The sequence below is a fragment of the Podarcis cretensis genome (genome assembly GCF_951804945.1).
Source record: "Podarcis cretensis genome assembly, chromosome: 13".
Lineage (NCBI taxonomy): Eukaryota > Metazoa > Chordata > Lepidosauria > Squamata > Lacertidae > Podarcis > Podarcis cretensis.
The window spans coordinates 31,326,718-31,353,564 of record NC_137182.1 but is presented as its reverse complement, the minus strand read 5'-3'; the positions used below and the strand labels follow the sequence as shown (position 1 = coordinate 31,353,564).

General features: G+C 40.4%; 2 protein-coding genes and 1 pseudogene across 3 annotated transcripts in view; all 3 read right to left on the bottom strand.

The window, feature by feature from the left end:
- The window catches only part of LOC307201508 (olfactory receptor 6N1-like), a gene marked incomplete at its 3' end in the record, with an annotated part of 248,480 nt that overhangs the window by 49,451 nt on the left and 172,182 nt on the right, over window positions 1-26,847 (bottom strand). The window lies entirely within an intron of this gene.
- LOC307200418 (vomeronasal type-2 receptor 26-like) lies at window positions 1,946-8,406 on the bottom strand (annotated as a pseudogene). The gene is made up of 5 exons: window positions 8,245-8,406; window positions 6,650-7,507; window positions 6,059-6,286; window positions 4,075-4,201; window positions 1,946-2,847 (listed from the first exon to the last, which is right to left on the bottom strand). The product of its transcript is annotated as a vomeronasal type-2 receptor 26-like (transcript).
- On the bottom strand, window positions 15,510-26,803 carry LOC307200417 (vomeronasal type-2 receptor 26-like; the record flags this gene model as incomplete). Its single annotated transcript, XM_079948959.1, has 7 exons — window positions 15,510-16,472; window positions 17,614-17,740; window positions 19,048-19,275; window positions 19,641-20,498; window positions 21,184-21,493; window positions 22,019-22,122; window positions 26,723-26,803. 7 exons carry the CDS (start codon window positions 26,801-26,803, stop codon window positions 15,562-15,564), a joined length of 2,619 nt encoding a protein of 872 aa, XP_079805085.1. The 3' UTR covers window positions 15,510-15,561.

The following is a 26,847-nucleotide window of genomic DNA, read 5'->3' as shown; positions in this document are numbered from 1 at the left end:
TTTAAAGTCACTTTTGGTTGTGGGTTTCCAAGAGCTCTTCACTGAGCTTTTTAATGGTTGTTTTTTTAAAAAAATCACTTGAAAGGCATTTGAGCTACTAATATATGTATGTGGATATTTAGACACACACACACACAGAGAGAGAGAGAGAGAGAGAGAGGGAGAGAGATTTGTTCCAAGTAATTTAATTTTTTGGGACCCGCACAAGAATGAATCATATGAGCTGATAATTGCATCCTCATTCAATCTTGGATTTAAATGCAGAGGATTTTAGCAAACTAAAGTGAGAACCATACTAAAAGTTATTTAATACAACTCTCCTAAAGAAGCTTGGATAGCTCAGTTGGTAAGACCGTTCACCTTTCACTGTCAGCAGTGTTGCGTACGGGCATCTGGGTCCTCATGGTGATCCGAGAAGGGGCAGGAGATTGATGCCTCCCCCCAACCCAAGCCCCAGCCCACGTCATGCCTGCCCGGCCAATCAATGCTGGCAGGATGTGCAGGTGTTTTAAACCACAGGGCTTCCCTCTCTCGGCAATTAGGCAATTAGTTTATTGGAGGCGAGTTTGTAGCCTCCCCTGTCACTCGTCGGTAAGGGTATCCTATCCTGTCCGAAGCCCATACGTGGGCTAGGGCCATGCCATGACCCAACGGAGACCCCTCAGGGTGCCCCATCTGATGTAAGTCATAGGGCTCCCCCTTCTGGTAGTTTACCCTTAGTTCAACTCCCTGCAAACGGGCAAGAGTCAAGATATAGCCGGGCTTCAGCCAATGCCTATGCCAAACTGACCACATCTGTAACCAATAAAGTTGTGGCCTGTTTTAGCCCATTAACATACATACTTGTTTCTGTGTGTTTATAAACCAATAGGAAACTGTGGGGCACAGGGCTTTGGCACACAAAGCATGAGAATTAATCTCAGGGTTCTTGGTTTGAGCCCCATGTTGGGCAAACGATTCCTGCATTGTAGGGGATTGGACTAGATAACCCTTGTGGTGTGGTCCATTCCAGCTCTACAATTCTAAGATTCCTCAGACAATCCCCAGAACTCTACTCAAAGACTGTCCTTCCACCTCCTATGGTGGTCTGTAAAGGACAAAAGGGACTGTGATCTGGGCACAGCAAGGAGAAATTCACTACTCAAATGATATAAATGGTCAATGAATTATGATAAGAATGGAAGTGTTTCAGATGATTTTGCTGAAAGTTAAAAGCTTTATTTAACTTTGGTTTTTTTGTGTGTTTTTTTTAATAAAAAAAAACCCCGACATGGAATGGGGGCTTCCCAGAGCTCTTAAACACCTTTTTATTCTTATGCTTTCTGGATAATGCCCTTTGCAGTAGATATGAAGTTGCTAATGCTATGTTAAGAAAATGTAGAAGCAAGAAAACACATGACCCAGGAATCTCTGAAAGTTGCTATATTTTGCTTCCCCCCGTTCCTCCAGTATAAATTGCTGGTTTAACTATTTTAATTGAGATGCTGTTTTAATAGATAAACTTACTGTACATGTTAATGATTGGTGTTCAGATGAAATTGATTTACTGTGTCTTTTAATTACATGCGGTGATATCTCAAAATTGGTTTTCTACTTAAGTCATTTGGGCGAGTAATGCCACCACTGATCATATTTATGTGAAGAAATTTATTCCAAGTCATTTAAAGGGTTGGGACCCACACAAGGAGGAATCATCTGACTTGATAATTGGATCCTCATTCAAGTTAGGATTCCACTGCACAGTTAAACAGGAATTATTTTAGCAAACTAAAGTGAGAATTAAATTGAAATGAAATGTTTCTGGCCAAACCCTGCATACAAAAATTGAAGGACAGACATTTGCTTAAGCAAGTACCCATGGCTGAATTCTTATGACATCCAGCCCACCAGCATTTCCAATAAACTACATACACAAGCAAAAAGAAACATATGCACTCATGTTCTTTTACTTTTTTCTGCTGATTAGTATTTCCCTGGTGTTCAGCTCAGGTCTGAATATAATAATGTAGCATTTTGGGGAAAAGATGCAACCCAGTAATCCAGCACCAGAGGACAAGATGGAAAAGATCTCCACAGCTACCATGTATTTTCCTTTGGTGCTCAGATAGGTGGGAACAAAGGACAACCAAACACTACAAAACACCAGCAGGCTGAAAGTGATAAATTTGGCCTCATTGAAGCTGTCAGGTAACTTCCTGGCCAGGAAAGCCAAGATGAAGCTGACAATGGCCAGCAAACCCATATAGACTAAGACACCATAAAACATGGCAACTGAACCCTCATTACATTCAAGTATGATTTCCCCATGCAGTGAGTGCATATCCATATCTGGGAATGGAGGGGATGTACTTAACCAAAGAGTGCCTATGCAAGCCTGAATAAAGGAGCAGAAAAGGACAATAGAATTTGCCAGTCTTTTCCCTATACATTTGCTCATCCTGGATCCTGGTTTGATTGCCATGAATGCCAGAAGCACAGTAATGGTTTTTGCCAAAACACTAGAAAGGGCCACAGAAAAGATGATGCTAAAAGTGATTTGTCGGAGAAGGCAGGTCACCTTTCCAGGTTGTCCAATGAAGAGAAAGGAGCAGAGGAAACAAAGCAGGAGGGAGATGAGGAGGATGTAGGTGAGAGTCTGATTGTTAGCTTTGACTATGGGAGTGTTATTGTGCTTCATAAAAGTCCCAAGTACGAATGTTGTGATCAGAGTGAAGATAATGGTCAAGATAACTAAGACGAGTCCTAAATCTTCTTTATAAGAGAGGTAGCTTGGGACCTTGGGAATGCATTGGGTTTGGTCATGGTTGGGATACTCATCTTCTGGACATTTCACACAGACATCCATATCTAAAATAAAGAAAGAGCTGTTAAAAAGATTCTGACTTTGATCAATATATAGCTAAAACATTGTTCTGAAGGTACCCCTGTTTTATTGTGTTTTTAATATTCTGTTTGGAGCCATCCAGAGTGCCTGAGCAGACGCCCAGTTGATTGACAGGGTATAAGTATATCATCATCATCATCATCTTAACTTTTTCAGGGTCACCATCCTCAGAGAAAAAAAATCACATAAATACATAAACAGAAAAGTTTGCATTCAATTTATTTAATTGCTTCAGAAAATTATTTTTTCCCACATGGACAGAATCTAAAAACCATCTTCACAACGTTACATGTTGTTTCATGCTACAGTTAAACATTAAGTTGTTCTGCTATGCTGTCAATTTATAGTGGTACCTTGGGTTACATACGCTTCAGGTTACGTACGCTTCAGGTTACAGACTCCACTAACCCAGAAATAGTACCTCAGGTTAAGAACTATGTTTCAGGATGAGAACAGAAATTGTGCTCCAGCGGCGCGGCAGCTGTGGGAGGCCCCATTAGTTAAAGTGGTGCTTCAGGTTAAGAACAGTTTCAGGTTAAGAACGGACCTCCAGAACGAATTAAGTACTTAACTCAAGGTATCACTGTATTCTGTTCTTTGTTTGAAGTATTAATCCTATAAGCGGTATCCTATAAGCGGTATTATCAAAGTGGAGAAAATAAACGTCAAGGCTGGGATTCCTCAAGTGCAGGCTTTTCTATGCTGCCGTGGAACAAATGTTCCACAATAAGTTCTCACATTCAGTATTGTATATTGAAAGCAGATATGTCCTATATTATGTATTTATTTAAATAGATAATAACCTGTTCTTTATTGAAATAAGATTATAAAAATCAATTAAATATTAAAAGCAGAGTATATTGATGAAATGCCAGATGGTCCACTGGGAAAAGGTTCCTTTGCTACCCTATTGGGACTGGAAAAATCAAGGAAAGACTTTCAGTGACAGTGAACCTGGCAAGGGATCTTCATACCAACCCTGTGAGGTTGCATGGACTGAGAGATAGTGATGGACACAAATTCACTCAGTCCCACACTCTTTGAAACTCTTAAAAATTAATTATTAGGTTTTCTGTGTTTTTTGTTTACAATTTTGCATTGGAAAATACCTCCATATGCATTCAAGGGGTACACTTTATGCTGTGTTATGGAAATGTGAATAAGATGATTGTGTCAGTTATTCCTCCCACCTTTATACTTAGAGATCATTCCTTCTGGACATGAAGCACAATCATAGCAGCAAAATTTCTCTCCTTCCTTCTTTTTCCTGCTGTATCCAGGATAACAGTAGTCATTGCACACAGAAAGGGGAAGCACCTTATAGAGAATCATTATAGAGAGATTAGTAATGAAAGCATAAGAGAGCACAAACAAAAGCAGGTTGGGATAATAATATTATTATTATTAATAATAATAATAATAATAATAATAATAATAATTTCTTATTTATACCCCGCCTATCTGACTGGGTTTTCCCCCACCACTCTGGTTGGCTTCCAACAAAATATTTAAAATACAATAAAATATCAGAGTTTAAAAACTTCCCTAAACAGGACTGCTTTCAGATGTCTTCTGAAAGTCAGATAGTTGTTTATTTCCTTGACATTTGATGGGAGGGTGTTCCACAGGGCAGGCACCACTACCAAGAAGGCCCTCTGCCTGGTTCCCTGTAACTTTGCTTCTCACAGTGAGGGAACCACCAGAAGGCCTTTTGCGTTGGACATCACTTTCCAGGCTGAACAATGGGGGTGGAGATGCTCCTTCAGGTATACTTAAGCTGAGACCGTTTAGGGCTTTAAAGGTCAGCACCAACTCTGACTTGTGCTTGGAAATGTATTGGGAGCCAGTGTAGGTCTTTCATGACCAGTGTTATGTGGTCTCAGCAGCCACTTCCAGTCACCAGTCTAACTGCTGCATTGTGGATTAATTGCAATTTCCGGGTCACCTTCAAAGGTAGCCCCACGTAGAGCGTGTAGCAGTAGTCCAAGCGGGAGATAATTAGAGCATGCACCACTCTGGCTAGACAGTCCACAGGCAGGTAGGGTCTCAGCCTGCATACCAGATGGAGCTGGAAGACAGCTGCCCTGGACACAGAATTGACCTGTGACCTGCGGACACAGAATTGACAGCTGCCCTGGACACAGAATTGACCTGCACCTCCATGGACAGCTGTGAGTCCAAAATGACTCCCAGGCTCTGCACCTGCTCCTTCAGGGTCACATCCACCCCATTCAGGACCAGGGAGTCATCCACACAAGCCCTCCCCCTGTCCCCAAAAACAGTTCTTCTCTCTTGTTAGGATTCAGCCTCAATCTGTTAGCCACCATCCATCCTCCGACGACCTCCAGACACTCACAGAGGACATTCACTGCCTTCACTGGTTCCAGTTTAAAAGAGAGGTAGAGCTGGGTATCATCTGCATACTGATGGACACCCAGCCCAAACCCCTTGATTATCTCTCCCAGCAGCTTCATATAGATGTTAAAAAGCATGGGGGAGAGGACGGAACCCTAAGGCACCCCACAAGTGAGAGCCCAGGATTCTGAACACTCATCCCCCAACACCATGTTCTGGACACAGCCCAGGAGGAAGGAGCGGAACCATTGTATAACAGTGTCCACAGCTTCCAGCCCCTCTAGATGGTCCAGAAGGATGTTATGGTTGATGGTATCAAAAGCCGCTGAGAGAGCCATCAAAACTAGGAAACAGCTTTCACCTTTGTCCCTAGCCCACCGGATCATTGACCTATTTCTTGCTTTTGTTTTATTTTCTAGAATGTGTCTTGAACTCATCACTGCCTCTGCGAAGAGATGTATGTTTGGTAGTCTACGTAGAAGCCTATACTTTTTAAATAGGTGGATAAATATCCCTTAAATATGGAAATATCTATTAAAATGTAAAGGGTCCATTAAAGATAATACCTAGCTCCCTATCCCAAACCAATTCTTAAAATAAGTAATTTATTTATTTATTGGAGGAGAGGAAAGATAAAGCATATAATAGGAATCCAACAAAATTAGAACTGGAATATAATGTATTTTTCAAAAAGCTTCAGGAAAAAATAAAAGATCCTGTGGGATTTTAGGAATGTTAAATTTGGAATGTAGTTAGATGTCTTCAAAGCATTTGAAAATTTTGAGCCAAAATATCAAATGTCACAGTGCTGTTTCTCACCTGATTAAATACTTTATGCCACACAATTTGATCATCATTTATGCTTAACTCTTTTCCTAAAGGTGCCTGAGGGTCCAGTCTTCCAACTTTGACCCTAAACAATGAGCCATTTGGGGAAATAATCCAGTTTGTTACATCAAAACCTGTAACTAACTCTCCATTATAATCAAAACACACTGAATCCCCAACACTATTGTTGAACATCATGGTTCTTAGAAAATGATGGACCTAGATGGAAAGAAAGTATCAGCAAAGAGAGGACTGTTTCAAAACTCTTCAACAATGTATGTGGTGACTTCATCCATTGGACAATCTTGTTTTGTTCTTGAATTGGAAACCTTATATGATTATTTGATATTTCAAATGATCATTACTTTCCATAAGCTCTAAGGTGGTGGGTGATTTTGAATTGAAATAACAATATTTTATCATGGGACCACTAATATTTATCAAAATGGATTTCCAAAAGAGGGAAAACACTGAAAGGAAATGAAAACCACCACAGAAAGAGTAATTGTATCATGCAGACTTAGATTTTCCTATGTTTCTTGATGAAAACATAGACTTTTAAAAATGTTCAGTTGTAATTACCTGCCATGGTTGCACATTCTGAAAAAACAGTTCCTGTTGTTCTCCCAACTTCCTACCTTTGGAACTGGATTTGTAAACAGCTTGCAAAGCATGAGCCACAGCATAGACAGCATTGTAGACATTGTAGCTGTGACCAGTCATTTCCATTTCAAACAAGGTCCCAGGAAGACTCTCCAGCTTCTCTCCTCCAGAGCAGTATCTCCTTTCCTGATGCTGCCCATTAGCCATTTGTAATGAACAGTTGAATGCCTGTTCCCAAAAGTCCTGGATAAAACCATCTCCTTGGGCCCATGAAGGGCTTAGCATCTGAAGGAAATTTTGGAATCCCAATGGTTGATTTGAATGAACCGTGATGGATATGGAACCATGGAAGGCTTGTAGATCCCAAATCTTTTGAATAGAGTGTGATGCAAAATCCCAGTGGGATGTAATAATCCACACTTTACCCAGAGGGGGCAAGTCTGCCATGGGTGCTAGAAACAACATCATTATTAGAACTTGAAAGGATGAAGGTTCCCCATATGCATAGAATACATTGGCTTTTCTTTCAAACACAATGAGATAGGCATCCAAGTGTTTTAAAAACCAGTCTAGCATTTCATCCATATAACTCCATTTTGGTATGTTTACTGTAAAGTCATAACAGATGCCGTTCTGGGATAGCATTGGCACTATTGTCTGTAAAAACCTATTCCCTTTGTCATCATCCGCGGCAAAAAGCCCAACCCAGGTCCATCTGAAATGCTGAAGTAACTGCACAATTCATTTGTGCTGCTGGGCTTCATTGGGGACCATCTGGTACAAGAATGGGAAAAGCATTTTTGCACTTTGTAAGGGTAAAAATGATCCGTAAGTGAGCTGTAATGAAACCCATGAATATTTCTCAGACAGATTACAAGAGAATAGTAAATCATTGCTTTGGAATTGGTCCTGTAGGTCATCTAGTTCAATATCCTTTTGAAAGCCAGAATCACAGTTTCTGCAACAAATGGCTGTTCCATTTGTTTTATAATTGAAGTACGTTTAGTCCGAATTTTGAACCCTAAACAAGTACTACGTTTGCAGCAATAGAGAATGAAGCTTTGTCCTCTTCGATGTGGCAACTGCTTAAGTCTTTGAAGTGTGTTGTAATGTTGCACCTTGGACTCATTTTGAAGAGACTGAACATACCAATTTCTTTCAACCTTTCCTTATATGATATGTTTTCCATACCCCAATGTCTCTATGAAGGCCACGTCCCATACTGACCCTGTTCAAGCTGCATGTCTAAATAGTGTATTTGTACCATGATGATGCCTAAGCCTGCTAGAGGTGGAAATAGTTGTGTGTTCTCTGGGTGTAAAAGCTGCTTACTCTTGTGTTTCTGGAATATAATGGAATGTTCAAAGGTAAGAGTCACATCTCTTGATCCCTGCAATCTTTTGCCTCTGTTCCCGCACCCCTGACATTAACCCCTAGAAGTTTCCATAAAGTGAAAAAGTGTTCCTGCCCACCCCCTGCCCATGATCCAAAAGACTGCAGACACATTTTTCTTTAATCATGATGGTGTACCACTACTGTAAAAATAAATCCATACCCCTATGCACACAGTTTACTTGTGGTGTCTTGTGGATTGCTGAAATGATGGCCACATTGGCAGAGATTTCAGAGATGCATCCTCCAACAACAGCTACCAAGTTGTTCTGATTCTGACACTTGAAGTTAGGAGAAAATCTTTGCTCTTTAGAAAGCAGACTTAGAGTGGCCTTATACGTCATCCTAGCAGTGTAGTAGCTATTAAGAATGTGGATTCCCAGAGAAATGTTTGGTAAGATGTTGGGGTTTTCATTTATCTCTTTTACAGCAAAGGCTAAGGCCAGGATGTGCTGGTAGTTCTTTGGGCACTGAACTGTAATGTAAGTTACAGCTATTTCATAAATCAACAGTGACAGAAGCAATAAAAGCACATTTGAATTCTTCATTTGTCATCTGTATCTGTTCAAGACTACAGTGAAGAAAACATACCTCAAAGTATAATGGGGGTGGGGGAATATCTCAAGTGAAGAACTAAATGCTCAAAATGTTTTGGGGTCATGCTTTTTATTAATAAACTGAGGAAAGGGGGGAAAGGACATGGTGTCTTACATAGGTTCTCCAATCATATTCTGTGTAGGCTGTTCCAGGAAAGAAAGTACATTATACAAGAAGAAAACTTGAGAAACAATCCCACCAATCACAAGGTAGAATTCATCACCTGGTAGAATTCATGAGGAATAGGAAGAGGATCATCACGTATGCTGCAATTAATGAAATGTGGCTTGCATACAGTATGACACAACAGTATAAGCAGCAACACCATCACGGTCATGATCCTGTTGGCAAAATGACCCCACCAAATCTCAGTTCCCATGGTACCCTCTATATGTTGCATTGCATTTGCTACAGCGTCAGTCAAATCGTAGATAATCCTCTGGTTGCACTGATTTACAACTTGGCTCGTTATGTAATTTGGGTGCCAATACCCTTGTGTTCTAGTTCAGGGCTTCTCAAATTGTTGTTTGTGGACCACCAGTGGTCTGCTTGCTTAGTTCAGGCTGTCCACAGCATGTCTGTAAAGAGCAATTAGAATTCTATAGAATTCATGCTGTAATGCAATAAAATACAGGATTCAAAATAAAAAGAAGCAATAGCATACCATTTAAAATTACACAGCCTGCAAAGTGGTCTGCAAAGAACCTCAACAATTTTTATGTTCTCCATGGCAGGACCACTGTCCTATTTAATATTGTTTATATGTTCTCTGTGTGAGCTGGATAAATTAGTGGAATGTGACTCCCACTGAGATCAGTGGGTCTCATATAGTCTAGATCCAAGTCTTTATCTTCTCACTTTATTTTGTATGGGTTTTCTTTGTGTGTTTTTTTAGAAAAAAAGAATAAATCAGCTTGAGGAAATATATCCACTTATATCCATATAAGTGAGAGATTTTTTAACAGAAGAGTGACAGAGCCCTGCCTCTACCTAGATCTAATTCTGAAGAATACAAGTGTTTTATAGCTTTTCTTCAGACACTTGCTAACATGCACTGAATGTCAATTGCATAAACCAGTAATTTTGACAGGTATGATTATCATTCCCCAATGTGTTATTGACGTGATGTTCTATCATGCATAACAAAACTGATAGAATATTTTATCCCCATTCTTCTTTTTTGCATCATACTTCTTCTTCTTCTTCTTCTTCTTCTTCTTCTTATTATTATTATTATTATTATTATTTTGCTAGAGGGATAATAAGTAGGGATAATAAGTAGCTAGTCTTGTACAGCTGGTAGATCCATATCTAATCAGTATTAGGTTCAGCTTCATACATGGGTCATTTATATTTGGGATAACTGGAAAGTCATGTCTGGGGAAAAGGAGAGTCACAACTTGTTGTCTTGATGGATATAGTTCTCTCAACAGATCATTCCCAAATATTGTTTGCCCCATTTATTTTACTGATAGTTAATTTAATTAGTAGGATTCTTTATCAATGCAGTACTTAAAATGTTCATAATTTTAGCATAAAGCCGGTTGGTGGTATCTGTTTCCGGGCCGAAGTGACTGGGAGTAGGTTGCGTAATATGAATTTCAGGGCCCTGCAAAAATATGTTTCATGTCTTTTGACTCAGGCTAGTGACAAGCAGAGGTTCTGCTACATTTTAAGCCAAGCTCGTTTATCAACTTTGCTGCCTATGATTCTTTGTCCTGCTCCCTGTGGGCAGGGAAGGTCCACAGAAGTTATATTACAGGAATTTAATTTTAAGGTCGCCAATGCATAGATCACAGTATCTAGACTACTGGAATAGTTATATCCAGTTTGCCCGATGAAGAAGGTTTAAGGTGCTCCTTGCTGCTTACATCACTTGGGCTTTCCATTACAGAGATGGATCCACAACACCCCCAGACTTTGTACTTGTTCCTTCAGAAGGAGTACAACCCCCTCAGAACAGGTAAATCTCCCAATCTCTAAACTTGGGAAATAGAATCATAGAACCATAGAACTGTAGAGTTGGAAGGGACCCTGAGGATCCTGTGCCTCTGCCCTACCAGCATTTAACTTCTGATATTTGGCCTTCAGTCAGCCCACCACTGCAGCCAGATACCTTTTTAGGGTCTGACTGGCAACTGCTGACTCTGATGTAACAGTGGAATAGAGCTGAGTTCCAGCAACACACTGATGACTCCTTTCCACATATGCCTTTTCCCTCTCAACCTTACTTAGCACCCCCTAATTGGTGGAAGCTTACAAAACTGGCACTGGATATTTGTAAAGTATTCCTGTAACCACCCACCCCCACCCAAAATTTTAGACTACAGTCCTGTGCTCTAGCATATAGCCAACATACGAATGACAACAGCGTTTGTTGTTGTTCCCTTGTCTCACCACTGGGAGAAAGTGAAAACCCAGACCTTTTGAGTTCTCTCCTCACAGATCAACTTGTTTATCCTTCAAGGCAGGCCTAACTCTCTCTTTTTGTGCTCTTACAGTTACTTCACTGCAACCCTCTTCTCCTCTCTCCTTGGCATAACTTCTATTACCTACCCTCTCTTTTGTCCCCACCTTTCTCCCTCTTTTTGTTTGGCCAATATCCAAGTCAGATCCTCTTATGCCTTCTCCTGGCTGGTCTATTCCTCCTGTCTCTGGACAGCATTCCTCGAGCTTGAGTGTCATTTTATCTCCCAGCTGCATTTTTATCTCCCAACTAAAAAAAATTTGGTTCTCGTAATCGACCACTGCAACTCCAAGTTGCCAGGCTTGGTGTTTGTGTGTTCCTCCTCTTTAGAAACTCCTTGCATCCACAATGGCTACTGTCCCCCTTCACATATCAGGGAGGAGAGGGAAGAAACCAACAAGAACCATTCCAGTTGATATAGAGTCCTGCTCTGGTACATTATTTTTACATACCTTGAAGTCTTTGGGGTCTTTCCTCTCTGAATTACTTCATACAATTCTCCTCAGAAAATCCCTAGAACTCCACTCAAAGAAAGCCCCTCCACCCCATATGGCAGTCCCTAAAAGACAAATGGGACTGTGCTCTGGAAACCCCCAAAGTGAATTTTGAATAGTGCTTATATTATAGGAACTGTCATTGAATTATTATGTGAATTGAGGTAAGTGAGGGTTATTTTACTGAAAGATAAAATCTCCATTTCATGATTTTTATTATTTTAAAATTCACTTTTGGTTGTGCATTTCCCAGAGCTCCTCCCAGAGCTTTTAAATTGGTTTTGTACTTTTAAATCACCCACAAAAAAGCCGCACCTTTAAATTTCAAGGGGGAAAAAGACAATACCTGAATATAAACCACTCTCTTGAAATTCCACAGGTACTCAAACCCTTAAATGGCAAATGTAGAAGAAAATCCTATGGGTATTACAGAGGCCCCACAAGGTACTACAGAGGATCCGCAAGTGGGTTAAACACCTGTTCGTAGCACCGTAAAAGCAAATAAAATTCAATACCCTGTTACCTTAATGTGTTCCAGGAGCCCTTTCTGCTTCTGAAACATTCAACAACCAAGGCTCAATGGTTGGCAAGCCCCATTGAGAAAAAAGAGACACATGATCCAAGGGAAAAGGGAGAGAGTGCACCTCTCCTTGTGTAAATATGGCCCAGCAAAGGCAAATGGGAGGAGGGGAGGCTGAGGAGGGGTGGTCCTGCTTGCCCCCAAACCTATTGTAGGCAGTGGAAATGACTGGGATCCAGGCTCATCCAACCTTGTGAAGGGGACGAGTCATTGATGGCAGGGAGGGGAAGGAAGGGTGCGCCTCCAGGCAGCTCCATGGAATGAGATGCGGCAAATTCCACTTCCAAAATCTGGGAGCCTCCCTCTTGAATTCCTAGCCAAGCTTTTGTACTCCTGCTCCATCCATAAGGAAGATGGAGGGAGGAAGTGATCCAGGTTTGTGGGGTTGTGGGAACTTATGTCCAAAAAGAACCTATGGTGGCATGGAAGGAGGATTGAGAGGAGATACCATCTGACACACACCTGCCCCTGCCCCATAATTAAAACTGAAATGGTTAGTGTGGCAAGGCACATTGAGAAAAAAGAGAAACATTTGGAAACGGAAGCAGTTGCTTCCAGGTTGTTAGAGTTCGGGAGCCAAAAGTTTCAGCTTCCGAGATGTTTGGCTTCCAAGGTTCCACTGTACTGCACTGTAAAATAAGGTGAAAGCAATGAATGACATTAGAATTAATTGCACAACAGTCTCAAGCAAACAAATTGGCAATAAAACATTTTTTTGGTTCCGTTTTACCATATGACTGTTCCAGCAGCAATATTGTAAAAACCAATTTTTATAACGTCGTGAATTAAAATCACACTTAAAATTAAAGTCACACTTAAAATTTTCATGGTTAGAATTTTGGGGGGAAAACTGTAGCTTATATTTGGGCCAATACGGTAAGACATAGGGCTCCCTCTTCTGGTGGTTTACCCTTAGTTTGACTCCCTGCAGATGGGCGGGAGTCAAGATATAGTTGGGCTTCAGCAAATGCATAGGCCAAACCGCTCACATCTGTAACCAATAAAGTTGTTGCCTGTTTTAGTCCCTTAACCTAAATACATGTGTCTCTGTGTTAACAACAACAACAACAACAACAACAACAAGCTTTTATTTATACCTCGCCCATATGGTTGGGTTTCCTCAGCCACTCTGGGTGGCTTCCAACAAAAGATTAAAAATACATTAAAACATCACCCATTAAAAACTTCCCTAAACAGGGTTTATTAAACAATAGGGAACTACAGGACATGGGGCCTTGGCACGTAAAGCATGAGACTTAATCTCAGGGTTCTTGGTTTGAGCCCCATGTTGGGCAAACGATTCCTGCATTGTAGGGGATTGGACTAAATAACCCTTGTGGTGTGGTCCATTCCAGCTCTACAATTCTAAGATTCCTCAGAAAATCCCCAGAACTCTACTCAAAGACTGCCCTTCCACCTCCTATGGCAGTCCCTAGAGGACAAAAGGGGTTGGGCTCTGGGCACTCTAAAGGGGACTTCAATATTCAAATTATATAAGGGGTCAGTGAATTATAATGTGAATGGAAGTGATTCAGGGTGATTTTGCTGGTAGTTAAAAGCTTCATTTAACTTTTTTAGTTTGATTTATTAAAAAACCAATATGGGATGGGGGCTTCCTGGAGCTCTTTAACACCTTTTTATTGTTATGCTTTTTGGAGGATGGCCCTTTCCAGTAGATATGAAGTTGCTAATGCTATGCCAAGAATATGAGGAAGCAAGAAAACACAGGAATCTCTTAAAGTTGCTATATTTTGCTTCTCCCCATTCCTCCAGTATAAAATGTTGGTATAACTATTTTGATTAATATTCTGTTTACTGTACATTTTAATGAATGGTGTTCAGATGACATTGATAATTACATTATAATTACATTATAATTATAAATTATAATTACATGTGGCTATATCGTATCATTGGTTTTGTACTTAAGTCATTTGGGCAAATAATGCCAGCACTGATCATGTGTATGTGTATACACATACAAACACATTTTAAAAAATATTTGTTATAAACCATTTAAATGCTTGGGACCCACACAAGGAGGAATCATCAGAGTTGATAATTGTGCCCTCATTCTAGTTAGGATTCCACTGACCAGTTAAACAGGAATGACCGCTCCCCACTTAAAACGGGGGGCGCCCTTTGCGTGGACGTATGCAGCCCCTAGATCTGGAGCGGCTCCAACAGCATAGGCTTGGCTTTGCCTTCCTTGAGCTTGTTTGGAGGTTCTAGCAGGGGAGCGCAGCTATCGTATACCCTTGACCGAAGAACGGTACACTCCTTCTATCTGGGATGGTCGTCCTGTTCCACCGAGTGCGCAGCTTCGGGAGGGACGCACATGGAGCGGTGAGGGAGGAAGGGGACACCCGCCTAGCCAGCCAGATCAGCCAAATCAACCCTGGCGATCAATGGGGTGACAGATGTCACAGCCAGATCGCCCTCACATCCAGGCTTTGCCTTCCCTCAGGTGGGATACCTGGAGGTCTCCACCTACCTCAGTCAGTTGTCCAATCCCACCTGGGGGAAGCGTTGCCAAGGAGACCAGGCCAGGTAGGGGAGGGATTACCTGCCCACACAATAGAGGGAGGATCTTACCTGGGAATCCTCACTTGGCCCCAGAGCTTCTCCCACCCTACCCACCCTCAGTTAATGTCTTATTTTGCAGGTTAACTTTTATTCACAGGTATGCAGGCGCTGCTACGTGAAGGTCGCTGTTAAAGGGCCGGAAAGGAATTTCCCTGCATTGGCAGGTTTCGCCTTTCCCGTAGCAAAACGTCACAACTTTGGCGGTATCAGGCCTTGGGCGGAATCCTTTAGTCCATCTTCCTCTTTGCAGCGGCGATACCAGGGTTCCCCATTAAAGGGGTTTCTGAAGGGAGGCTTTGACCGTACGCCGAAAGGTTGTCATTGCTCTCCTTGGCGGTGGCGGCGTAACGGGGGCGGCTATCTCTGCTTGAACATATGTTCTCCAGAGCCGGCCCATCCCCCCCCCCACTGGATAACCCTGATGCTCCCTAGGTCCCCAGCTGGGGATTGGAGAGGGAGAACGCCCAATGCCTGAGCCAAGGTCTACCAACATTTGAAATTTAATAAAGTTATGGCCAATTTAATCCTATAACACTTTGTCTTGAGTCGTTATTCCACATGACGGGGGGACCGCGCGGGATCTGGGGACTCTGCCTGTCCACGCAATTGTTTTAACCAACCAAAGTGAGAACCAAGTTGAAATAGAATGAATATAATAATTTAAGGAGAGATGTTTGCTTAAGCAAGTAGACATCAAAAATTTCTTATAAAATCCCTCAAACCAGCATTTCAAATGAACTACATACACGAGCAGAAAAAATCCCAGAATATGCACTCATGTTCTTTTAAATTTTTTGCCGATTAGTTGTTCCCTGGTGTTCAGCTCAGGTCTGAATATAATAATGTAGCATTTAGGGGAAAAGATGCAACCCAGTAATCCAGCACCAGAGGACAAGATGGAAAAGATCTCCACAGCTACCATGTATTTTCCTTTGGTGCTCAGATAAGTAGAAACAAAGGACAACCAAACACTACAAAACACCAGCAAGCTGAAAGTGATAAATTTGGCCTCATTGAAACTATCAGGTAACTTCCTGGCAAGGAAAGCCAAGATGAAGCTGGCAATGGCCAACAAACCCATATAGACTAAGACACCATAAAACATGGCCACTGAACCCTCATTACATTCAAGTATGATTTCCCCATGCAGTGAGTGCATATCCGTATCTGGGAATGGAGGGGATGTACTTAACCAAAGAGTACCTATGCAAGCCTGAATAAAGGAGCAGAAAAGGACAATAGAATTTGCCAGCCTTTTCCCTATCCATTTCCTCATCCTGGATCCTGGTTTGGTTGCCATGAATGCCAGAAGCACAGTAATGGTTTTTGCCAAAACACTGGAAAGGGCCACAGAAAAGATGATGCTAAATGTGATTTGTCGGAGAAGGCAGGTCACCTTTCCAGGCTGTCCAATGAAGAGAAAGGAGCAGAGGAAACAAAGCAGGAGGGAGATGAGGAGGATGTAGGTGAGAGTCCGATTGTTGGCTTTGACTATGGGAGTGTTATTGTGCTTTATAAAAGTCCCAAGTACTAATGTTGTGGTCAGAGAGAAGATAATGCTCAAGATAATGGTCAAGAGTCCTAAATCTTCTTTATAAGTGAGGTAGCTTGGGACCTTAGGAATGCATTGGGTTTGGCCACTGTTGGGATACTCATCTTCTGGACATTTCACACAGGTATCCATATCTAAAATAAAAGAAGATCTCTTTAAATATTTCTGACATTGATCAATATATAGGTAAAGCATTGGTTCTTAACCTTTTCAGGGTCATAGACCTCCTTAAGGATCCTTGAAGCTGTATTGCAGGATTATCAAATTGGAGAAAACATATTGGTGAAATTATCCTCAAATTGTAGGTGATATTATCATCAGTTTATGTAAAATAAACTCCAAGACTCAGTTTCCATGAGTGCAGGCTTTTCAGTGTTTCTGAGGAACAAATGTTCCACAATGAGTGCTCACATCTGATATTGAATATGCAGAAAGATTATAAAAATCTATTAAATGAAACAATATTAAAAGCACAGTATCTTTTTGAAATGCCAGAAGGTGCACTAGGAAAAGGTTCTTTTGGATATCGGAAATGGAAAGTTCCTGGAATGACGGTCAGCGACTATGGAACTACCTGGAAAGTCATTGTGGCATTTGCCCTCCTAGGTGTGTGACATCATACTGGGTTCATAAGGAAAAAGTTAACTAATTGTAAAATGGCTATCCAATGGGAACCCAAGTTTGGAGTTAAGAGTTACAGTTAGAGTTGTTGAGAAGACAGTCTGGAGTTAGAAGAGACAGAGAGGATAAGTCTGTGGGTTGGGCTAGTCTGATGTGAGAGAGTGAGAGATTTTGTTAAGAGGAGTCAGTCAATCAGTTGAGATAATCAGTCAGAAGGTATTAGAAAGGTATAGGCCGGTAAAGAAACTAGAGTTAAGATACTGACAGGAATATTATCTGAGAAATCATAAACTTGTTAATGTTTATAAAATAAACTTGTTTTTTTGGTTCACATTTTAACAACTGTCTGGACTCAGTGTTTTACCCGAGAGTAACGGGTTGGTGGCAGTGGGGAATTGAGCACAGTGGTGGCACAGGGATCAATAGACCGTTAAAGTTCTGAGGACCCTTTGTGATCGCCACAGGCATCCTTACACCAACCCTTTGAGGTTGCTTAGACTGAGAGATAGTGATGAACACAAATTTACTCAGTCCCACACTCTTTGAAACTCTTAAGAATTAGTAGTTAGGTTTTTTACTTTTTGTTTAAAATTTTGCATTGCAAGATACCTCCATATGCATTCAAGAGGTTACACTTAATGGTGTAACTCCCACCTTTATACTTAGATATCATCCCTTCTGGACATGGAGTACAATCATAGCAGCAAAATTTCTCTCCTTCCTTCTTTTTCCTACTGTACCCAGGATAGCAGTAGTCATTGCACACAGAAAGCGGAGGCACCTGTACAGAAACACTAAAGAGAGATTAGTAATGAGAGCATAAGAGATCACACACAAAAGCAGGTTGGGAGAAGAAAGGACAACTCCCAACTTAGAGCAGGGAGGATTCACCTCTCTGGTGTTGTCTAGTTAAGATTTACGTGTGGAGAGGACTTTGTATGTTTCATTTTCCTTTCCAGTTTTTTGTTTTTGTTTTCATTGGTTAGATTGTGCCCTTGAACTTTTATATTGCCACCTCACTGCAACTACAGAGAGATGTATGTTTGGTAGTGTACATAGAACCTATAGTTTTGAAATAGGTGGATATACCTCCCTAAAATATGGAAATATCTATTAAAATGAAAAAGGTCCATTAAAGTTAATACAGTGATACCTTGGGTTACATACGCTTCAGGTTACACACTCCGCTAACCCAGAAATAGTGCTTCAGGTTAAGAACTTTGCTTCAGGATAAGAACAGAAATAGGGCTCCGGCGGCACGGCAGCAGCAGAAGGCCCCATTAGCTAAAGTGGTGTTTCAGGTTAAGAACAGTTTCAAGTAAAAACGGATCTCCGGAAAGAATTAAGTACTTAACCTGAGGTACCACTGTTTGTAGCCCCTTAACCCGAAATCTATTCATGAAATAAACAATTTATTCATTAGGGGAGAATCATAGAATCATAGAGTTGGAAGAGACCACAAGGGCCATCGAGTCCAACCCTGCCAAGCAGGAAACACCATCAGAGCACTCCTGATATATGGTTGTCAAGCCTCTGCTTAAAGACCTCCAAAGAAGGAGACTCCACCACACTCCTTGGCAGCAAATTCCACTGTCGAACAGCTTTTACTGTCAGGAAGTTCTTCCTAATGTTCAGGTGAAATCTTCTTTCTTGTAGTTTGGAACCATTGCTCCGTGTCCACTTCTCTGGAGCAGCAGAAAACAACCTTTCTCCCTCCCCTATGTGACATCCTTTTATATATTTGAACATGGCTATCATATCACCCCTTAACCTCCTCTTCTCAAGGCTAGACATGCCCAGCTCCCTTAGCCGTTCCTCATAAGGCATCGTTTCCAGGCCTTTGACCATTTTGGTTGCCCTCCTCTGCACACGTTCCAGTTTGTCAGTGTCCTTCTTGAAGATGTAAAAAGAGCATATAATAGGAATTCATGAAAATTTGAACTAAAATATAATAATTTTTTCACAAAGGTTAATAAAATAATAAAACATCCTGTGGGATTTCACGAAAATTAAAGTTGGAATGTAGTTAGATGCCTTCAAATCCTTTGAATTTTTTTAGTGAAAACATTCCACAGAACTGTGTCTCACCTGATTAAAAACTTTATGCCACACAATTTGATCATTATTTATGCTTAACTCTTTTCCTAAAGGTGCACGAGGGTCCAATTTTCCAACTTTGATCCTAAACAACGAACCATTCGGAGAAATAATCCAGTTTGTTACATCAAAACCTGTAACTAATTCTCCATTATAATCAAAACACACTAAAGCCCCAGCACTATTGTTGAACAACATGGTCCTTAGAAAATGATGGACCTAGATAGAAAGAAAGTATCAACAAAGCAACGACTGTTTCAAAATTCTTCAACAATGTATGCGGCCACTTCATCTATTGGGCACTCACTCATGTCTTATTATTGAACTGTAAAACTTAAATGATTATTTGATATTTATAACAATCATTACTTTCCATATGCACCAAGTTGGTGGGTGACTATGAACTGAAATAACAATATTTTATCATGGGATCACTACTAATCATAATGGATTTCCAAAAGGGGGAAAAACCTGAAAGGAAATGAAAACCACCACAGGCACACAAATTGTATCATGCACACTTAGAATTCCTTGTGCTTCCTGAAGAAAACATAGTTTTTTAAAAAAAGTTTGGTTGTAATTACCTGCCATGGTTGCACATTCTGAAAAAACAGTTCCTGTCGTTCTCCCAACTTCCTACCTTTGGAACTGGATTTGTAAACGGCTTGCAAAGCATGAGCCACAGCATAGACAGCATTGTAGACATTGTAGCTGTGGCCAGTCATTTCCATTTCAAACAAGGTCCCAGGAAGACTCTCCAGCTTCTCTCCTCCAGAGCAGTATCTCCTTTCCTGATGCTGCCCATTAGCCATTTGTAATGAACAGTTGAATGCCTGTTCCCAAAAGTCCTGGATAAAACCATCTCCTTGGGCCCATGAAGGGCTTAGCATCTGAAGGAAATTTTGGAATCCCAATGGCTGATTTGAATGAACCGTGAAGGATATGGAACCATGGAAGGTTTGTAAATCCCAAATCTTTTGAATAGAGTGTGATGCAAAATCCCAGTGGGATGTAATAATCCACACTTTACCCAGAGGGGGCAAGTTCACCAAGGGTATTACAAAAACTAGTGTTCTTAGAACTTGAAAGGATGGAGGTTCCCCATATACAAAGAATACATTGGCTTTTGTTTCAAACATAATGAGGTAGGTATCCATGTTCTTTAAAAACCTGTCTAGCATCTCATCCATATAACTCCATTTTGGTATGTTTACTATGAAGTCATAACAGATGCCATTCTGGGTAAGCATTGGAACTATTGCCTGTAAAAACCTATTCCCTTTGTCATCATCCACTGCAAAAAGCCCAACCCAGGTCCATCTGAAATGCTGAAGTAACTGCACAATTCCCTTGTGCTGCTGGGCTTCATTGGGGACCATCTGGTACAAGAATGGGAATAGCATTCTTGTACTTTGTACTGGTAAAAATGATCCATAAGTGAGCTGTAATAAAATCCATGAATATTTCTCAGACGGATTACAAGAGAATAGTAAATCAATGTGTTTCAGTTGGTCCTGTAAGCAATCTAGTTCAATATCCTTTTGAAAGCCAGAATCACAGTTTCTGCAACAAATGGCTGTTTGATTTGTCCTATCGTTGAAGTAATTTTACTTCAGTTGTTGAATCTTAAACAAGTACCACATTGGGGGCAGCACAAAATGAATCTTTGACCTCTTCTGTGTGGCAACTGTTTAAGTCTTTGAAGTGTTTTGCAATGTTGCACCTTGAACTCATTTTCAAGAGACAAATTTCTTTCACCCTTTCCTATATGATATGCTTTCCATATTCTGGCCATATTTTCTGGCCTCCTATTAACCCATTTTGAAATTAATGCATTCTTATTTAAGTGTGCCAATTGGGACGGGAAACAGTATTCAACATGCGGCCTTACTAGTGCAAAAGGAAGCATAATTGAATTTTTTGGAGATTTGAAAACAATGGGTTGTATCCAGTTAAATGTACATCCATTTAGTTATGTTGAATAATTTGAGTGCATTTTAAGAATATTAGTATTGAATCCAGCTCCTTGGTTCTTTCAATTCAGCCTAAACTTTAATTTATCTGTTTACAGGCACATCACAAAGCTCACATATATCTAATATTCATACCCCTATGAACATAGATTACCTGTGGAGTCTTGTAAATTGCTGAAATGGTGGCCACATTGGCAGAGATTCCAGAGAGGCATCCTCCAACAATAGCCATCAGTTTGTTCTGATTTTGACACTTGAAGTTAGGAGAAAATCTTTGCTGTTTTGAAAGCAGGCTTAGAGTGGCCTTATAGGTCATCCTAGCAGAGTAGTAGCTATTGAGAATGTGGAATCCCAAAGAAATGTTTGGTAAGATGTTGGGGTTCTCATTTATCTCTTTTACAGCAAAAACTAAGGCCAGGATGTGCTGGTAGTTCTTGGGCACGGAACTGTAATGTAGATTACAGCTATTTAATAAAACAACAGTGACAAAAGCAATAAAAACGCATTTGTATTCTTCATTTGTCATCTGTTTGTGTTCAAGACTGCAGTGAAACTGCTACCCTTAGAAGAAAACAAACTCAAACTCAAAGTAAAATGAAAATGAAATATCATGTGCGGGGTAAAGATGGAGGTGAAGGATGAGGGAGCAAAAAGTCTTGAAAAATAAGAATTAGTGTGACCAAAAAATGCATAACAGCATATTTCTTGATGAGGTAATTCTGCAGAGGAAAAGAGAAATGTACTAGATCCATTCATTTCACTGTCACTTGGGAGGGAAAGCTTATTAATAATGCCTTGTGCTTAGCAATGTTATCAGGAAGGTAAAATATTTACCGTATTAACAACTCCCAGCATTGACAAAATATCATTTTTTTCAAACACCCACCATAAATAAATGCAATATTCCTCAAATATGTGTTCCTTGTAATTAGGGTCTGAACATATTACAAAAAAAGTGAGGGGAGGGGAGCAGGGAGATGGTGTCTTACATAGGTTCATGAGTCACAATATGTGTAGGCTGCTCCAAGAGAGAAAGTAAATCATAGAGATAGAAGACTTGAGAAACAATCCCACCAATCACAAAGTCCCCTGGCTGGAAAAATTCATGAGGAATAGAGAGCAGATCATCACGAATGCTGCAATTAATAAAATGTGACTTGCATACAGCATGACACAGCAGTATAAGCAGCAACACCATCACAGTCATGATCCTGTTGGCAAATCTACTCATTCAAATGGTGGTTTTGAACGTCTCCATGGCTACAGCCACAATTGAAGGGTGGATAATACTCTGGATGCATAGATTTACAACTTTGTCTATTATGGAATGTGGGTGCCAGTACCAGTTTTTTCTAGTTCAGGGTTTCTAAAATTGCTGTTTGTGGACTACCAGTGGTGTACATACATCGTTCAGGCTGTCCACAGCATGTCTGTAACAAACAATTATTATCTGAATTCTATAGAATTCATGCTGGAATACAATAAAACAGAGGTTTCAAAATAAAAGAAGTGGCCCATGCTGGGGGGGGGGGGAGTCTACTGTCCTAGTTATATTGTTCCTCTGTTTTTTCGCTTTGAGGTGGATCAAGAATAAGTTAGTGGAATGTGACTCCTGCTGATATCGGTGGGTCTCATGCAATCTAGATCCTAGTCTCCTCCCTTTACTTTGATGGTGGTGGGTTTTTTTGTTTTTTAAGAAAATATATATCTGCTTGTGGAAATATATCCTAACAAATAAGTGAGAGATTTTTTAACAGAAGAGTGACAGAGCCCTGCCTCTACCTAGATCTAATTCTGAAGAATACAAGTGTTTTATAGCTTTTCTTCAGACACTTGCTAACATGTGCTGAATGTCAATTGCATAAACCAGCAATTTTGACAGTTATGATTATCATTCCCCAGTGTGTTGTTGACGTGATGTTCTATCATGCATAACAAAACTGTTAGAAGATTCCCTCCCTTCTTTTTCTCTGAATCATACACATATTATTTTTTCCCTTTGATGGAAAATAAATAGCTAGTCTTGTATAGCTGGTAGATCCAGATCTGACCAGTACCAAAGTCAGCTTCATCCATGGGTCATTCATATTTGACATAACTGGAAAGCCTGGTCTGGGGAAAGTGATAGTCACACTTTGTTGTGTTGATAGATACAGTTCTCTTAACAGATCATTTCTAACAATTGTTTGACCCATTTCCTTTTATTGATATTTAATTTAATTAATAAGATTCTTTATCAATGCAGTACTTAAAATGTTCAGGATGTTAACTTAAAGTGGCGGGGGAGGGGGGTTGTGCGTTCCTCTTCTCTATCAATGCCCTGCACCTATCATGGCTGCTCTACCCCTTCACATGGCAGGGAGGAGAAGGAAGGTGAATCATTCCAACTAATATAGCATCCGGCCCCTACATCCTTTCCAGTCTTTGGGGTTTCTTTCCTCTCTGAAAAAATCCCCAGAACTCTACTTAAAGAAAGTTCTTCCACCTCATATAGCAATCTGTAAAGGGCAAATGTGATTGTGCTCTGGATACGCCAAAGAAGATTTTGAGTACAGCTCATATTATAGGAACTATCACTGAATTTTGATGTCAGTTGAAGCGTTTGATGGTTATTTTACTGAAAGATAAACAGTCCATTTCATGATTGTTATTATTTTTAAATTCACTATGGGTTGTGGGCTTCCCAGAGCTCTTCCCAGAGCTTTTTAATTGATTTTGTACTTTTAAATCACTTAAAAGTCATTTGAGCCACTGATCATATGTATGTGAACACACACACACACACACACACACACACACACACACACACACAGTAGTTTCCTCTGGGGGACGCAGGGGGACGTATCTCCCTAAACATTTTGTGAATCTAAGTTTGGCCTCATTGAGGGACAGTATTTCACTATGAATAGAAAAATGAGAGTACCCCTAAACATTTCACACAGGCAGAGAGAGAGAGATTTGTTCCTAGTAATTTAAATGTTTGGGACCAGCACAAGAATGAATCATACCAGCTTGAAAACTACATACACATTCCATCAAGGATTCTAATGCAAGGGATGCTAGCAAACTTAAGTGAGAACCAAATATAAATGCAATGTTTCTGGCCAAACTCTATATACAAGAATTTAAGGACAGATGTTTGCTTAAGCAAGGACCCATGACCGAATTCTTATGACATCCCTCCCACCAGCATTTCCAATGAACTGCATACACAAACAAATAAAAAACAGATGCATTCATGTTCTTTTACTTTTTTCTGCTGATTAGTATTTCCCTGGTGTTAAGCTCAGGTCTGAATATAATAATGTAGCATTTTGGGGAAAAGATGCAGGCCAGTAATCCAGCACCAGAAGACAAGATGGAAAAGATCTCCACAGCTACCATGTATTTTCCTTTGGTGCTCAGATAGGTGGGAACAAAGGACAACCAAACACTACAAAACACCAGCAAGCTGAAAGTGATAAATTTGGCCTCATTGAAACTATCAGGTAGCTTCCTGGCCAGGAAAGCCAAGATGAAGCTGACAATGGCCAGCAAACCCATATAGACTAAGACACCATAAAACATGGCCACTGAACCCTCATTACATTCAAGTATGATTTCCCCATGCAGTGAGTGCTTATCCATATCTGGGAATGGAGGGGATGTACTTAACCAAAGAGTACCTATGCAAGCCTGAATACAGGAGCAGGAAACGACAATAGAATTTGCCAGCCTTTTCCCTACCCATTTCCTCATACTTGATCCTGGTTTGGTTGCCATGAATGCCAGAAGCACAGTAATGGTTTTTGCCAAAACACTGGAAAGGGCCACAGAAAAGATGATGCTAAATGTGATTTGTCGGAGAAGGCAGGTCACCTTTCCAGGCTGTCCAATGAAGAGAAAGGAGCAGAGGAAACAAAGGAGGAGGGAGATGAGGAGGATGTAGGTCAGAGTCTGATTGTTGGCTTTGACTATGGGAGTGTTATTGTGCTTCATAAAAGTCCCAAGTACGAATGTTGTGATCAGAGAGAAAGAAATAGTCAAGATAACTAAGATGAGCCCTAAATTTTCTTCATAAGAGAGGTAGCTGGGGACCTTGGGAATGCATTGGGTTTGGTCATGGTTGGGATACTCATCTTCTGGACATTTCACACAGGCAGCCATATCTGAAATAAAAGATGAGTTGTTTAAACATTTCAGATATTGATCAATGTACAGGTAAAGCATTGATTCTTAACTTTTAGGGGGGCGCATCACAGAACTTTTATATAATCTCCTCATAAAAATATCCACATAAAGACATAAACAGAATATTTTGCATTCAATTCATATAATTGCTTTCAAAATTCCCTTTTTTCACATAGACAGAATCTGAAAACCGTCTACAATGTTTCATGTTGTTTCATGCAGCTGTAAAACATTGGGTTGCTCTGTTATGCTGACAATTTATTTTGTTCATTGTTTGAAATATTATTCCTAAATTAATGATGACAGAAACTGTATTGCATGATTACCAAAGGGGAGAAACAATTATTGTGAATGTATCCTGAAATGAAATGTTGGTGATATTATCACCATGTTGTGCAATATAAACTCGAAGGCTGGGAATGTTTCACAATGAGTTATCACATCTGATACTGGATATGCATTAATTCAAATTATTTTTTCCCTGTCATAGAATCATAGAGTTGGAAGAGACCACAAGGGCCATCGAGTCCAACCCCCTGCCAAGCAGGAAACACCATCAGAGCACTCCTGACATATGGTTGTCAAGCCTCTGCTTAAAGACCTCCAAAGAAGAAGACTCCACCACCCACCTTGGCAGCAAATCGAACAGCTCTTACTGTCAGGAAGTTCCTCCTAATGTTTAGGTGGAATCTTTTTTCTTGTAGTTTGGAACCATTGCTCCGTGTCCGCTTCTCTGGAGCAGCAGAAAACAACCTTTCTCCCTCCTCTATGTGACATCCTTTTATATATTTGAACATGGCTATCATATCACCCCTTAACCTCCTCTTCTCCAGGCTAAACATGCCCAGCTCCCTTAGCCATTCCTCATAAGGCATCGTTTCCAGGCCTTTGACCATTTTGGTTGCCCTCCTCTGGACACGTTCCAGTTTGTCAGTGTCCTTCTTGAACTGTGGTGCCCAGAACTGGACACAGTACTCCAGGTGAGGTCTGACCAGAGCAGAATACAGTGGCACTATTACTTCCCTTGATCTAGATGCTATACTCCTATTGATGCAGCCCAGAATTGCATTGGCTTTCTTAGCTGCCGCGTCACACTGTTGGCTCATGTCAAGTTTGTGGTCAACCAAGACTCCTAGATCCTTTTCACATGTACTGCTCTCAAGTCAGGTGTCACCCATCTTGTATTTGGGGCTCTCATTATTTTTTTGCCCAAGTGCAATACTTTACATTTCTCCCTGTTAAAATTCATCTTGTTTATTTTGGCCCAGTTCTCTAATCTGTCAAGGTCATTTTGAAGTGTGATCCTGTCCTTCATTGTTAATCTAATTTCAAAGTAAAAAAAATGTTGTGATAAGATTCTATTTTTTTAAAAAAAATGTAACTAAATGTAACTAAAAACAAACTATATTCTTGAAATGCCAGGTGGTCAAGAAGGAAAAGGGTCTTCTGGATACCATATTGAAACTTCACATTTCAAGATTGGAAAGATCTAGGAAGGTCTTTTTCATTAACTGTGGAACTACCTTACAAGGGGTCTTCATATCCACCCTGTCAGGTTGCTTTGACTGACAGATAGTGATGGACACAAATTCAGCCAGTCCCATACTCTCTAAAAATCTTAAAATATAATAGTTAGGAATTTTTATTT